Source organism: Convolutriloba macropyga, chromosome 8 (genome assembly GCF_964194025.1).
Source record: "Convolutriloba macropyga chromosome 8, txConMacr16.3, whole genome shotgun sequence".
Classification (NCBI taxonomy): Eukaryota; Metazoa; Xenacoelomorpha; order Acoela; family Convolutidae; genus Convolutriloba; species Convolutriloba macropyga.
The window spans coordinates 19,176,658-19,192,629 of record NC_134475.1 but is presented as its reverse complement, the minus strand read 5'-3'; the positions used below and the strand labels follow the sequence as shown (position 1 = coordinate 19,192,629).

The 15,972-nt window shown below is 34.0% G+C and overlaps 1 protein-coding gene across 2 annotated transcripts; it reads right to left on the bottom strand.

The window, feature by feature from the left end:
• Positions 1-4,003: 4,003 nt before the first annotated feature.
• On the bottom strand, positions 4,004-7,497 carry LOC142343984 (uncharacterized). Of its 2 annotated transcripts, XM_075395409.1 has the most exons (3): positions 6,362-7,497; positions 5,925-6,295; positions 4,004-4,408 (listed from the first exon to the last, which is right to left on the bottom strand). In XM_075395409.1, the coding sequence occupies exons 1-3, from the start codon at positions 6,537-6,539 to the stop codon at positions 4,079-4,081; spliced, it is 879 nt and encodes a 292-aa protein (XP_075251524.1). In that variant the 5' UTR covers positions 6,540-7,497; the 3' UTR covers positions 4,004-4,078. The 2 variants fall into 2 exon arrangements, with proteins under 2 accessions (XP_075251524.1, XP_075251523.1); XM_075395408.1 differs by having other exon boundaries at positions 5,925-7,393.
• Positions 7,498-15,972: the final 8,475 nt, after the last annotated feature.

The following is a 15,972-nucleotide window of genomic DNA, read 5'->3' as shown; positions in this document are numbered from 1 at the left end:
ATCTTTTCGGTGTGCCCCTATCAGCTTAGTGGGTGCATATTATTTCCTTTTCAACCCCCAGAAGCACGTGCCATATTTTTACAAAATGATACTATATAATACACTATATAATATACTATATAATATACTATATAATGGCACGTGCTCTGTAACTGGGGAAGCAAAACTTACTTGAGGGAGGGACAAACGGAAAGGATCCCAGAGATCAATGCAATTAATTAAAAAACAAAATGGAAAACAATTTCCGCAAACTTTTCATTTGAATTTTAGTAGTAAACTAAAGTTGGTACAGTTCAGCTGCTTAGAATTGAGTTAATTGAAACATGCGAAACAAAAGAATTCAAGGACTATACAGTCAATCGGGAAAGTTTCAAACAATTGTTACATTAGAAGATACTCGACAACCGCAATGGCTTCACAAGTTGTTTGGGAAAAAATTAATCAAGAATATCAGTTGTCAAAATCTCTAGGAAAAATCTATAGGAAATCCAGACAGACATGTTGTAAACGCACAAACAAGTTCTTACAAATCACACACAACAAAACAACTATTAGAAGAAAATCGAAATATAAAAGAGAACCTTGTAGCAGAATGTTTACCGGAAATTAGTTGGCGGAGCACACCAACGCAAAATCATTCCAAATTACTTTTTAGTGATGGCTATTTCTCTTCTCGGCTATATCGTTATGCTCGCTGAATTTGAGGCCCAAAAGTCAAATGGTCAGGTGACGACAACTATCAAACGAAACATCGGTAATAAAAAAATGCAATAAAAGGCAGGAGGACTCTGATAAATGCTACAAATTTTGTTTGAGAGAGATGGAGTTATTTCCTCCGAGTAAAAATGAACATCAAAAAAATAACATGGCAAAAATTTTTAGACTTCGAGATCAGAAAGCGTCCGTGCATCACATTTTCATTAGATCGAAAAACAGGATACAATCAGAGAGGACAGTTCAAGGATCCAATTGGATCGGATTAAAAAACGCGGTAAATAATAGATAAAATTTTCAATTAAAGGAATTTTCAATTTTTGACCAAATTTTTCATACATTTCGAGATCCCCGGCAGCACTAAATTCAAGCAGTATATGATGTCCTTCATTTTATTTTTTAACAACATGAAATAGCTGCATCCAAGGTATCAGTAAGATTGTTTTTGTTAACTCAAAATTCGACAAAATGTAGTTACCCATGAGCTTGCGCACCAAACTGACAAACAAATTTTCCGAAAGCTGATTACTAATTGATGGCAACACATTGCTTTCCATTTAAAAAAGTAAGTAATATGCCACCTCTGTATATCAGTGAAATCTGTTCGAATTTTCGTTCAGGGTTTGGTAATCTCAACAACAATTTCAAACATCTTTGTGTTGAATTGTTTGACCGGGATTCAAAAGTAAACAATTCATTGATATAAGTATCTGTGTGCAATTTATTCACTTATTTAATTGCTAACTTAGGGAGTTCTTAAACGTGCAATTCGTGCGCGGTTATATTCTTTTATTTCACAAGACGGGTCAGTTAAACTTTCAGTGCATTTCTTAAAATTTATTTCTGCAAATGAACCACTGTTTCAAGGGCGGTAAACTCGACAGATCCATATATCAACACACCGTATTGAATGATCGGTTTGTGTTTGATGAAAAAACCGGAGTAGAACGCTTTTGGAAACATAATACTTTAATTTTGACACTATTCCACACTGAATCAATGACAATTTCAACTTAAAAACTCTCTGAAAATTTCAACTATTTATCCAAACGCACTCCAAGATACATGCAGATTTCAGATTCAACTATATTACAAAAATTATTTCAAAAACTGAAAAACAATGATATTAGAGGCACTGTTACCTATTTTTATATTCATTTGATAACTTTTTAGGATTAAGGGACAGCTTTTTCTCAGTGAGACATTTCTCTACATTGCGCAAATCCTTTTGTATTGATTCAAAATCACTGTAGTCTGTTGTTAAGTTGGCATCATCTGTGAAGAGAAGTTCTGCAGACTTGACACACGTCTGGTAGATCATTTATGTATATAAAAAACAGTGGACCGAGAATTGAGCCTTGTAGACCACCACAGAATGGCTTTAGCCAGCTGGAAATGCAATTATTGACTGATACACAACTCTTTCTTTTCGAAAAAATCACTAATCCAACTTAGGCAAACCCCTCTTACACCAAATAGATCAAGCTTTAAAAGGATCTTGTAGTCAGTTGTATCAAAGGCTTTTTTAAGTCACCGAAAATGTGGTTGCTCATGGTTCTCACAAACAGTTTCCTTTAATTTAGCAAGGGTATCAGTTGTGCTAGGATGAATAACTACGATGAATTAAATCGAACGTTTCAACGTACGCGTATATTACACTATACATAACGCGTTCAAAAATTTTACTTCACACAATGAAAAGTTAGATCACTCTGTAGTTGTTTATTTCATCTTTCGCCTCTTCTTTATGATGAAGCACAATTTCAGCTTGTTTCAGAATACTCGGGAAATTAGTGTTTAAAAGAGACTTATTTATAAGATGAACAAGATGCTTACAATTTAAGGATCTTGTTTTCTCCATTAAAAATGGACTGACATCATTAACTCCCGAAGATGACTATTTTTTAAGATTCTGGATTAATTGCAAAATTTTTGTGCAATTTTTTAAATTAAACCACACACTCGTCAAATTATTAACTAAACAACCAAAACAGATCTCATTTGGGTTGTGTTCCTTTAGTTTTTGTCCAATACGTACAAAAACAGTTTTAAGCTCGTTTGGAATTTTTAGGTTCTCATCAGTTCGTCGACCATCTTGCAGTAGGTAAGGAAGGCTACTGTTTCTAGAAGCAACCCCCTCAAGTTCATTTAAAAATCTATAATCTATAAACTTTTCATGTGTCTCCGATGCATTTTGGGAACTTCTGTTCATAATATTTCTTTCTTGCTTTTATTATGCTTTTATGCTTTTCCGTTTCCAATTATGCTTTTCCGTTGTATTTTTGCTTGATCTCCGGTAAGGTTGAGACATTTCCAATACCTGTTGAAATGTAATCACATATCTCTCAAATGCTCAGTATATATACTTTCCGTTTTCTCGTAACTTATGGTGTCTTAAAAAGGTTTCAAGAAAAGCAATTAATAACTGACTATGAGAATAGTTTAGGACAAATACTCAGATCCATACTACCCGTAAAGACCATATGGCTAAAAAAAACATAACCGACGAATGCAGCGCGAATTGCTCTCAAACGACAGGCTAACGGTTAGCTTCTGTAGTAGGGTGGGCAAGCGTTGGGGCAGGGTTGGGAGGGCTGCACGAGAGGGGGTCCAAATTTCCAGGTGGAGGGAGGCCCGGTGGAAAATTGGTGGGGGGCGTGACTGAGGGGTCAAAATTTTAAGATAAGGAACCTCCCTTCACACCATGAAAGTCTCCTAGAAACAGTTTTGGTGAATAGCATACTCAGAGACTAGTAAGGCCCTAAGAGAGCTGCTCAATCACTCAATGCCCTCCTGTCTTTACAGGTTTAACCCGTTTTTAAGGAAAAGTTAAAGGGTCAGACGAAAAATCGGTCAAGCGAAAAATCGTGTACAAAACCAGAAATAATATAATTGCTTAAAAACTTCATTTGAGAGCAATTAATAATTGCAACAAACTACTTTTGAGAGCAATTAATAACGCTTTCTATGTCCAAGTGTTAGAAATCAAAACAATAATTCTCACCGTAAATTGGTATAATTGGACAACAGATCACCCCTAACTGATAAGTAACCGGTAACAGTTGCAGGAGCTCTTCCGCTTCCTTGGTATGAGTGACTATTGTTAGAAGGACTGCTCTCAATGGGTTAGAACCAGTAAAAACGATCAGATATTGAATTTAAAAACGTCAAATTCATTATTAAAAATCATCACAAAAAATTTAATCGAAGAAGGATATCGGTCAGCGGAATAAGCACGCATAAAAAGGCCTACATTAACAATTTATCTTACGCTCTGATTGAAAAAAAATCGAAACATCAGTTCAATTTTGGAATCAAAACAAATCTAAACAAAATAGAAAGACAAAAACAGTTCATTACGTTTTCAAAGCAGAGCCGAACACGCAAAACTGTTGACATTGTTTGAATCATGACTATCAGTAGTTCCCATTCCATCAGTCGATGACAAATGCTCATTAGATGATATCGAAGAAAGTTGCTTGAAAAAATCATCAATAGTTGCTGTCATTTTGTCGGAGTACTCTTTATGGACAGCGTAGCCACTGAGGAAATCTTCGGTAGTAATATTTCTGTATTGTTGATCCTGAGGAGATAATTGACTCATTTGAGGTGAGCAGAATTTGTCCATGATTTTAAGCTGATTTGTCCAGTCGATAGATAATTGCAGGTTCATTTCAATTTGGTCCAGCAATGCCTAAAGGGATTATCAATTTGAGCAACGACTCATTACAAGCAAATTTAAGAATTGTATTTGAAAGGAAGCAAAAATCATTGATTTCTAGAACTCTTTTTGAAACTGTTGAAAGAGCTTGACCAATATTTCGAATTCCAGTATCGGTGACTTCTTACTTCAATTAATTCGAAAATGAATACGGAATGCAAAATAAAAAGAAAAAGATTGAAATTGAAAGCCAAAATGAAAACTCTCAAAATGAAATGCTAATCCCATCGCATTCTTAGGACGACATTACATTATATTGCACTACATTACTGAAAATTTCAACAAAAAGGAATGCAAATTGAAGAAATTGTTAAATGCTGATAATGCAGAGCAATTAAGACTCAACATTATGGTCACTATGCTAAACAGATTTTATTTGAAAGAAACAAACAGCATCCAAAAATGTTAAGAATAGATTACGAACACTTAGCAAAAAAATAGTAAGCTCTTAAACAATTTGAAAAACAACAAGAAAACAAAATAGAAAAAGGTAAAATTCTTCATTCAGCCACGGCTTTTCTCCTTATTCATTAAACCAATGTGAGTTCATTATCTTGACTCAATAAGACAATGTGTACATAGCTAAGATCAAATGCCAAAAATGTCAGAATAATGTTTGAACAACATTTTGAACCTTTTTCCATTGAATTTTACGCACTTAAAAAACAATTGGATTATCAGCAACACAAAATTGGCGGTGCATGCAAATGTTTATTCTAGTTGAACCAAAAACATTATAAGAAAAATATATATAAATTTATTTTTTTAAAAAAGAAAAGTAACTCATGTAAATACAAAAACTCAGGAGAGCAATGGTAAATTTAATAAAATGTCCTTGCCATACTGATTAAAGAAAAAGGTCACTTATTGAAAAAAAAAACAAAATTTAGCCATTTTTTTCTTGGAACGTATTACTGGGCTCCGTAAAATGAACTGCAGAGAACATCTGCATATCTTCAGCCTGGATCAAATATTATTTTTTTCCAAAAAATAAGCTAACTCGACGAAAAACGGCTAAAACGGTTAGCTAAATGCACCTTCTTTTGGAGGAACTATTCGAAGTCAAAAACTCATTTACTCAACAAGTACAGTGAACAAAACAGTTATCTAGCTCAGAAGATGCTAGTTCACACTATAAATTTACTCACTTTCGCTTTTAAGGTCAAAACGCCACTTGAATGTAGTACTTCCGGTTTTAAAAAAAACCCGTAGAAAGCATACTCTTCGATTCAAAAGACAGCTCCCCAAAACAATTCAAATTCTTTGCATTTGAAAAAAATCTACGGTAAGAGCAACAATTGCTTCGCTATCGCTTTCCGGCTACTAATAAAGAAACCTTAGAATTGCCAGGGATTCATCCACTCAGTTTCCACCATAAAAATCTTTTCTGAATATTTCTTTATAACAACAATATACACACTGATATAATTCCCTCTGATACCCTCCTTATATTTACCAAACTTTAACTACTGGAAAAACTAAAACTCACCATGCATTCTTCGGCAGCTTGACCCAAAGCGACGTTGCTGTATTCGTTCGCGGGGTCCTTTTCACCACCCGAGGACGAAGTCACTGCACTTCCACTGGTGCTAGAACTCACGTCAGTAGCACCATTATCTCTCCCTCCTTGGTTATTCACAGCCATCACACAACACGTCATCAACTTGCTCAAGGAATCTTTCAAATGTCGATCAGATAAAACTTTCAATCTATTAACAACGTCGGTTGCTTTAGCTGCGTTCGAATCACTGCCACTTGAGGACGTGGTATTCTGACTTGCACCATGACTTGACGAGGAATTAGGGTGACCTTGCACATTAGTAGACTGTTGCTGCTGTTGCTGATGCTGCGACTGACCACCTAAATGTGATTGGCTTTGTGGAACATTGCTAATATTTGCAGGCTGCTGTTGGTACTGACCCATACCAGGTTGGAGATTTGTTTGCATTGACGCAGACATCGGGAGTTGATTTGTATTGGGTGGGTTTTGATCGTAATACTGTGGCATATTAGCAATTGAAATGTTTTGATTTGGAGGAACTTGAGCAGCATTTGGAGGCACCATGGATCGGTTTCTCATCATCTGGGCTTGTTGATGATTCATATTGATCTTTCAAAGGAATTCTATTCATGCAAACTATAAGGATCTCTTTCTGCTGTAACAAAGACCTATTACAACCATTCATAAAAATGTAATTTATTTTTGGTGGATTGTATTCTAACAAAAAATTTCAAAGAGAACAAAGGCAACATGGAATTTTGCTTATCTACTGATAACGATAGACTGCAGTGATTCGTTAAAAACTCGAGTTGAACCTTTGAACTCCTTTAAGACCGAGTCTTCTCTGCTTTTATATTCCAACGAAAGACTGGTCGTGACTGGACCGCTCACCTGTTGTTATACTTTCAATTTCCGATCTTACACAAAGGTTTTTGATCATTGAATACTCTCCTAGAATAATTTTCGAAAATTGTTTCATTTGCGACACCCTCGCATTTATTCAATTTTTTAATGGTCTAATTTTTCGGATGATATATCTTGTGTGGTGTAGATGATCACAGCGGTTGTCGACGTTTAACAAAGTAGAAATTTGAAGAACGCCAAAATCCGAATTTTCATTTTTAGATGATTGCTTTGTTTTCCTCTATAATCGATTTTACTGATTTGGGATGCCACTCACTTTGAATACCAGAAAAGTCTTGTGCTCGAAAGTAGAAGCTCTCTTTATTCGAAATTGCGAATGAAACAAATGCACTAGGTGCATTTTTAGGACGTGATTACAAAACTATTAGAGATGTGCTGGTGCTGTATATGACAAGATATTTTCACTAATTTGCGGTGAAAGCGCTTCCATTCGCACCTTTTTTGTATTAATCAACCTCTTCAATAGTCTGATGATTTTTTTCGAATTAGTCCAAGAGACTTTTCAAGAGAAGAGAAATCTCTAACACCAAGCACAAAATACGTGCTACGCAAAAAAATTCCACCTCGATCTTTACTTTCGAATCAAATTTAGGATTAACCATTTATCACGCAATTGACCTTAAAACTTATACAAGGAGTAGCAAATGACGTCAGACGCGATTTTCAATGTTGTTGGTAGTAGTCTCGAAAGAAAGTGTGACTTCTTGAGAGCGACCAACTGTTCGTCAGAAAGAGAAATACATAAAAAAAACTTTGAAGGACAAGTCAAAAAATGCCATCCAATCAATTCACTGGCAATCAAGCTCAATACAATGAGACTTTTCAAACTCATGAAGACCTACAGAAACAAAAAGGAAAGGAACCTCTTAAAAAACAACAACAATGCATAGCATCAGTGCATTAAGGTGATATTCAATGCAGCACAAGGTATTTATTCAACCCAAAAACTTGTTACAACAGGCTCCGAGGAAAAAACTGGCTGCAAGGTAGGGCTAAAAACAAATTTCAGTAATGGAAACCATTTCCAAATCAAGTTTTTGAAAACATTTCGTCATCGACGTTTTCGGACGCGTATTATCGTTCTTCCTGTCTTTGCATTTCGCTTTTGTCAAATTCAAAAATTTAACAAATTCAAATATCCAACGGAATGAAAGCCAAAAAAATCTGTTTCGTGAACAGCAGGTGGAAAATTTTACCCCAACATTACATATAACATTACCGTATATTACAACATTAACGTACATAAGACAATCAATTCAAAAATTAGGAATATTTATTTTTGCACTTTTTACAGGCGGAGTGTTTGTCTTCATAACACTACCGAATGCCAATACCATACAGTAAAAAAACCTTTAAAAAATAAAAGGCCTTTCAATTCAAAAATCTAAACCCAACAAAAAAAAAGTTGAAAGAATTGCCAGAAAGTTTTAGCTTGCGCGCTATGTAAAGAAACCATACGCGCCTAATGCCAGGAAACACAGAAAAATTTACAAGGGCTGCTGGAAAGCACGTCGACATATTGCCTTTATTGTTCCGACCCCCACTTTAGTGGGGAGGGAGGAACTATATACTCAAATGGGGTTTTTTTTGTTCAGTCAATTTTGGCCGATCGATATAATCATCGTAGAGAGTTGTGAGTGGTATCATTAGAAAGCAAGTTCAGCGTCGAATGAGGAAATAAAAAGATTTTTTCATTTTTCGCTTTTTATAGGGAGTTATCGAGGTTTAAGGGTTTGTGAATAATTGCTGTTTTTATTCACATTTTCAGTATTTTTGACCAAATTTTTGTCAATTTTGCAAAAATGAAAAATTTTTAACCGTACTGCTTTTTATTTCATCTCTTAAGATAAAAGGGGGTTGCTGAGTTCTTCCATCCGAGTTTTTTGGCTAGAATTTATGCTAAATTTTTCAAAAATCAGATTTTTCGAGAAAAATATGACATTTGTTTTTTTAGCCCACCTGCTTTAAATTTGCTGGAAGTAGAAACCTTAAAAATGCGGTGGAAATCTTCTTAAGCTCAGAAGGGATCTAATTGTAAACCCGCTGGCTTTATGAGTCTTCTGGATCATAATTTTGCAAGTTTTTTGCAAACTTAAACTCGATAATTACAAATAAAACATAATTTTTTTTGACAAACTGAAAATTTCGTTTAAAAATTGATCTATTTCGCAATCATTTGAACAACTGATTGTTTTGTTAGACGCGCAGCAATATCTGGGCTGATCTTGATCTCACCGTGGATCCGTAAGATAAAAAAATTTTTAGATTTAAATGGGGCGCGACCTTTTTTTCAAATCATTTCCGCTATGTAAATGGTTTTATGTAAATTGCTGACAAGAATCTCAAATCAGGGCTGATTTAATGACAAATTCTATTTGCAAAAAAGATGTCCAACGAAATTTTAATATGTTTTAAGAGTTGAGCTCATGGTTTTTATGGCTTTGACCAATCGTTTTCGTAAAAATTTTATAGACTTCTTGAGTTTTGCTTTCATTTGTTATACTTTTTGTAGCCCAACGACTGAGTGTCCCCAGTCAAAGATGCAGCTAATTTTTTAGGAGGTATAAATGAACCTAGAAAATTCTTTCAGTTGTTATCTAAAGTCTCTTATGACTTTGAATATATTTGTTTTAAGAAAAGATCGGTGAGTTTTTGAAATTTGCCACTATTTTATCTTATTTCTCTCAATTTCGGGCGACTTAGTAAAAACAGTCAAACAACAATTCCGTGTGAGTAAAATATTATTGTTGGAAACGATTTTATATTCAATTTTTGTTTTCCTTGTTTTGATACTACGCGTTTTCAAAATTTCATTTTTGAGCATAATTGCAATTTTTATGAGTCCATTTCGTTTCCTTCTCGAATTATCACATTGTTGGCAAATCTAATTGAAAGAAAACATAGTAGGAAATTTGAACAGTGTTGAAAAATGCGTATCTGTATATATTAATTGTTTTTGTTGAATAGTTTATGCTTTTTGGGCTGAGTTAAAAATATCCAGCAAATTTTTGTGGATTTGTTGTTGTTTTTTCTATGTTTGTCTTACCTTTTGTTGTTGTCCGCCATACACCTGATAACGATAGGTCCCAATTGCTTCCCCAGGACGTATAACTCCACCTAGATAAAGATTTCAGTTTATAGCTGTTTGCTTTAAAGAATTTCAAATTGAATTTCTTAAAACAGTTTTTTTCAACTGTCTCTTTTGGCTTTCAATTTGGTCACCATGTAACTCAATAACACTGATTATTAGTCTTAGTTACGTGTGATGATTCATCCACTTTTATTGCGCTTTGTTATACGTTGTGACTGATTGCTTCGACCATTTATTTTAAATAAAATTTTTCGAGATTTATATACTGTTCATTTTTCAGGTTTCTTTTTGTTGTCGTGTCTACGTTGTCCTTTTATAGGGAAGCCTCATTGGTGTTAGGACGAGGAGAAAAAGATGAATTACAGTTCTTACGGGTAACATCTTATAAGTATAGTGCCTTGAAGAGTGTGATGTCGTAAAATTGTTTGAAGTTTTGGCTTCTTTGTGTGGTTGTTATGTATTTGTTATTTTGTCTCATTGGGTCGTGGCGTGGTCTCATTATTAGTAGGCCCAATTTTTGTTGAAATCTTAAATCTGTTATGACCTTTGGAAATGTTTGTTTCCAAAACAAATTTGGGTTTTTGAGCTTTGTCATTTTTTAAAATAGTTCTTTTTTGTCAAATTGTAGTTCAGTCTTTGTAAACACATGTCACAACCCGTTTGCAGTGAGCTATAAATTAACCCTGGTAACAGTTATAGCTTCAAACTTTCGATCCTTGGGTTTTTTACTATTTTTCCTACGAGACTTCAAAATGTTTGAGATTTTTAGATATTTGTACATTTTAGAGGATTTTCTATTTTGGTTTTCTTTTTAGTTTTATAACAAAAATCGTAAGTCCCATTGGCTTTAAATTTTTGCGCAATTGAAGATTTGATTCTGGTATGTCTGAATTGCTTGCTATCGAGATATAAATGAAAATTTCGGTGATTTCAGGTGATATCTAATGACATTAATAACTGTGAAGTTAATTGTTTTCAAAATAGAAACGTATTTTTAAACTTTGCACCTCTTTGCTATTTTTTCACTTTTTATCGACCTGTTAACCAGTCGCATTGAGAACTGGTCCCAAAATTTTTCCATAGATTAAACTGTTTTTGTTAGATTTTATCTGACGCGAGTTTGATTTTGTTATGATTTCTTTTATTGTAGACATCGAGTTGTGGTCGTAAAAAATGTTTGTTTCATGATTTTTTTAATGGTCCTTTTTAGTAGTTCAATTATCAAAAACTGTCATCGGCCCTCTAGCGTGGCATTATTATATTCCATCGGTTGTTTATTGAACGATATCTATGTTTTCGATCTCTTCATCATTTGGTAGCCAATTAAGTTAAGAATGTGGATGAGCGGGGTCGGAACATTATGTGCTTACGCACATTACCGAGCATCCTTGTTGTTACATTTTAAATTAAATTTGTTGTTGGTGCACGCATAAATTTTTCTCTGATAAATGCGCGCTAAAGTTTATATAGCGCTCAAACTTTTGGAGTCTGCCAATTACATGATTCCGAATTTACAATTCACGTGTTTGTGTTTTTTTCAAATGATAATCGAATTATGATAACTGCGGTCGACTTGACAAATCAATTTCTATAAGTTTGCGAAAGCACAACAGCCGAAACATTTCTGACAAAAATAATTTGCTCAAAAACACGAGAAAAAACAATTAATTCAAAGAGAGCGCTAAAAAACGTAGTTCTTCCTCTGCCAGAAGCAGCATACTACTGAATATAGCAATAGGATGGTTGAAAATTTTGTCAACATATGTACGTTGGAGAACTCATAATCAAAATCGAAAGACTTGAATTGGGAAAATCAATCTTTTTCAAAACAAATTGTCAATAACTGCTCTTAATAGTCGCCTGTTTCAGGAGAAGCACAATACCGCTCCAAAGAAACACAAAGATTTGTAAGGCCCCAAAAACTGTACAAAACGAATTTTCAGCGCAGAATTTTTGAAAAATCGCGGAAAGAACAACAAGATTGTGAACGGGTGTCCACATACAATCCCTCGACCGGTGGACTTTATGCTTCCAAAACCACAATTGCTCTAATTTATGTAACATCGTCAAAACTTTACTGTTTAATCCCGAAAAGTATTTTGTTTGTTTATTGTGTTTTGACCATTTCTTTTGTTCTGACTTTATCAGTAGCTTGCATTCGTCAGTAGCTCGCCACGGTTTAGTAAGGCTAGCTTTAGCTTAATTGAATGGGCGTGAGGTGAGGGTAAAATATGATGACATCACGCCATATAACACAACTGAAGTGCGGCATCAATAAAAGCTAACTCAAAACCTCTAGAAATTTAATTTCCCTGGCTCACTTAAAGCAATTTACTGACTTTTCTTGACTTCGAAGCTATTAAACTGATCTATCTGTGTCGTATAATTGCTCCGACCCCAATTGTGGGGGGAGTAACTATATATTTAAATGGGTTTTTTTGTTCAGTCAATTTTGGCCGATGGATATAATCATCGTAGACAGTTGTGAGTGGTATCATTAGAAAGCAAGTTCAGCGTCAAATAAGGAATTAAAAAGATTTTTTCATTTTTCGCTTTTTATAGGGAGTTATCGAGGTTTAAGGGTTTGTGAATAATTGCTGTTTTTATTCACATTTTCAGTATTTTTGACCAAATTTTTGTCAATTTTGCAAAAATGAAAAATTTTTAACCGTACTGCTTTTTATTTCATCTCTTAAGATAAAAGGGGGTTGCTGAGTTCTTCCATCCGAGTTTTTTGGCTAGAATTTATGCGAAATTTTTCAAAAATCAAGATGCTAGATTTTATGCTACATTTTTTTCGAGAAAAATATGACATTTGTTTTTTTAGCCCACCTGCTTTAAATTTGCTGGAAGTAGAAACCTTAAAAATGCGGTGGAAATCTTCTTAAGCTCAGAAAGGATCTAATTGTAACCCCGCTGGCTTTATGAGTCTTCTGGATCATAATTTTGCAAGTTTTTTGCAAACTTAAACTCGATAATTACAAATAAAACATTATTTTTTTTGACGAACTAAAAATTTCGTTTAAAAATTGATCTATTTCGCAATCATTTGAACAACTGATTGTTTTGTTAGATGCGCAGCAATATCTGGGCTGATCTTGTTCTCACCGTGGATCCGTAAGATAAAAAATTTTTTAGATTTAAATGGGGCTTGACCTTTTTTTCAAATCATTTCAGCTATGTAAATGGTTTTATGTAAATTGCTGATAGGAATCTCAAATCAGGGCTGATTTAATGACAAATTCTATTTGCAAAAAAGATGTCCAACGAAATTTTAATATGTTTTAATAGTTGAGCTCATGATTTTTATGGCTTTGACCAATTGTTTTCGTAAAAATTTTATAGACTTCTTGAGTTTTGCTTTCATTTGTTATACTTTTTGTAGCCCAACGACTGAGTGTCCCCAGTCAAAGATGCAGCTAATTTTTTAGGTATAGATGAACCTAGAAAATTCATTCAGTTGTTATCTAAAGTCTCTTATGACTTTGAATATATTTGTTTTAAGAAAAGATCGGTGAGTCTTTGAAATTTGCCACTATTTTATCTTATTTCTCTCAATTTCGGGCGACTTAGTAAAAACAGGCAAACAACAATTCCGTGTGAGTTATATATTATTGTTGGCAACAATTTTATATTCAATTTTTGTTTTCCTTGTTTTGATACTACGTGTTTTCAAAAAAAAATTTCATTTTCATTTTTGAGCATAATTGCATTTTTATGAGTCCATTTCGTTTCCTTCTCGAATTATCACATTGTTGGCAAATCTAATTGAAAGAAAACATAGTAGGAAAATTGAACAGCGTTGAAAAATGCGTATCTGTATATATTAATTGTTTTTGTTGAATAGTTTATGCTTTTTGGGCTGAGTTAAAGTTATACAGCAAATTTTTGTGGATTTGTTGTTGTTTTTTCTATGTTTCTCTTACCTTTTGTTGTTGTCCGCCATACACCTGATAACGATAGGTCCCAATTGCTTCCCCAGGACGTATAACTCCACCTAGATAAAGATTTCAGTTTATAGCTGTTTGTTTTAAAGAATTTCAAATTGAATTTCTTAAAACAGTTTTTTTCAACTGTATCTTTTGGCTTTCAATTTGGTCACCATGTAACTCAATAACACTGATTATTAGTCTTAGTTACGTGTGATGATTCATCCACTTTTATTGCGCTTTGTTATACGTTGTGACTGATTGCTTCGACCATTTATTTTAAATAAAATTTTTCGAGATTTATATACTGTTCAATTTTCAGGTTTCTTTTTGTTGTCGTGTCTACGTTGTCCTTTTATGGGGAAGCCTCATTGATGTTAGGATGAGGAGTAATAGATGAATTACAGTTCTTACGAGTAACATCTTATAAGTATAGTGCCTTGAAGAGTGTGATGTAAAATTGTTTGAAGTTTTGGCTTCTTTGTGTGGTTGTTATGTATTTGTTATTTTGTCTCATTGGGTCGTGGCGTGGTCTCATTATTAGTAGGCCCAATTTTTGTTGAAATCTTAAATCTGTTATGACCTTTGGAAATATTTGTTTCCAAAACAAATTTGGGTTTTTGAGCTTTGTCATTTTTTAAAATAGTTTTTTTTGTCAAATTGTAGTTCAGTCTTTGTAAACACATGTCACAACCCGTTTGCAGTGAGCTATAAATTAACCCTGGTAACAGTTATAGCTTCAAACTTTCGATCCTTGGGTTTTTACTACTTTTCCTACGAGACTTCAAAATGTTTGAGATTTTTAGATATTTGTACATTTTAGAGGATTTTCTATTTTGGTTTTCTTTTTGGTTTTATAACAAAAATCGTAAGTCCCATTGGCTTTAAATTTTTGCGCAATTGAAGATTGGATTCTGGTATATCTCAATTGCTTGCTTTGGAGATATACATGAAAAAATCGGTGACTTCAGGTGATATCTAATGACATTAACTGTGAAGTTAACTGTTTTCAAAAATAGAAACGTATTTTTTAACTTTGCACCTCTTTGCTATTTTTCACTTTTTATCGACCTGTTAACCAGTCGCATGAGATCCAATAGATTAAACTGTTTTGTTTAGATTTTATCTGACGCGAGTTTGATTTTATGATTTCTTTTATTGTAGACATCGAGTTGTGGTTGTAAATAATGTTTGTTTCATGATTTTTTTAATGGTCCTTTTTAGTAGTTCTATTATCAAAAACTGTCATCGGCCCTCTAGCGTGGCATTATTATATTCCATTTGTTGTTTATTGAACGATATCTATGTTTTTGATCTCTTCATCATTTGGTAGCCAATTAAGTTAAGAATGTGGATGAGCGGGGTCGGAACATTATGTGCTTACGCACATTACCGAGCATCCTTGTTGTTACATTTCAAATTAAATTTGTTGTTGGTGCACGCATAAATTTTTCTCTGATAAATGCGCGCTAAAGTTTATATAGCGCTCAAACTTTTGGAGTCTGCCAATTACATGGCTCCGAATTTACAATTCACGTGTTTGTGTTTTTTTCAAATGATAATCGAATTATGATAACTGCGGTCGACTTGACAAATCAATTTCTATAAGTTTGCAAAAGCACAACAGCCGAAAACATTTCTGACAAAAATAATTGGCTCAAAAACACGAGAAAAAGACAATTAATTCAAAGAGAGCGCTAAAAAACGTAGTTCTTCAGCCAGAAGCAGCATACTACTGAATATAGCAATAGGATGGTTGAAAATTTTGTCAACATATGTACGTTGGAGAACTCATAATCAAAATTGAAAGACTTGAAATGGGAAAATCAATCTTTTTCAGAACAAAATGTCAATAACTGCTCTTAATAGTCGCCTGTTTCAGGAGAAGCACAATACTGCTCCAAAGAAACACAAAGATTTGTAAGGCCCCAAAAATTGTACAAAACGAATTTTCAGCGCAGAATCTTTAAACAATCGCGGAAAGAACAACAAGATTGTGAACGGGTGTCCACATACAATCCCTCGACCGTTGGACTTTATGCTTCCAAAACCAAAATTGCTCTAATTTATGTAACATCGTCAAAACTTTACT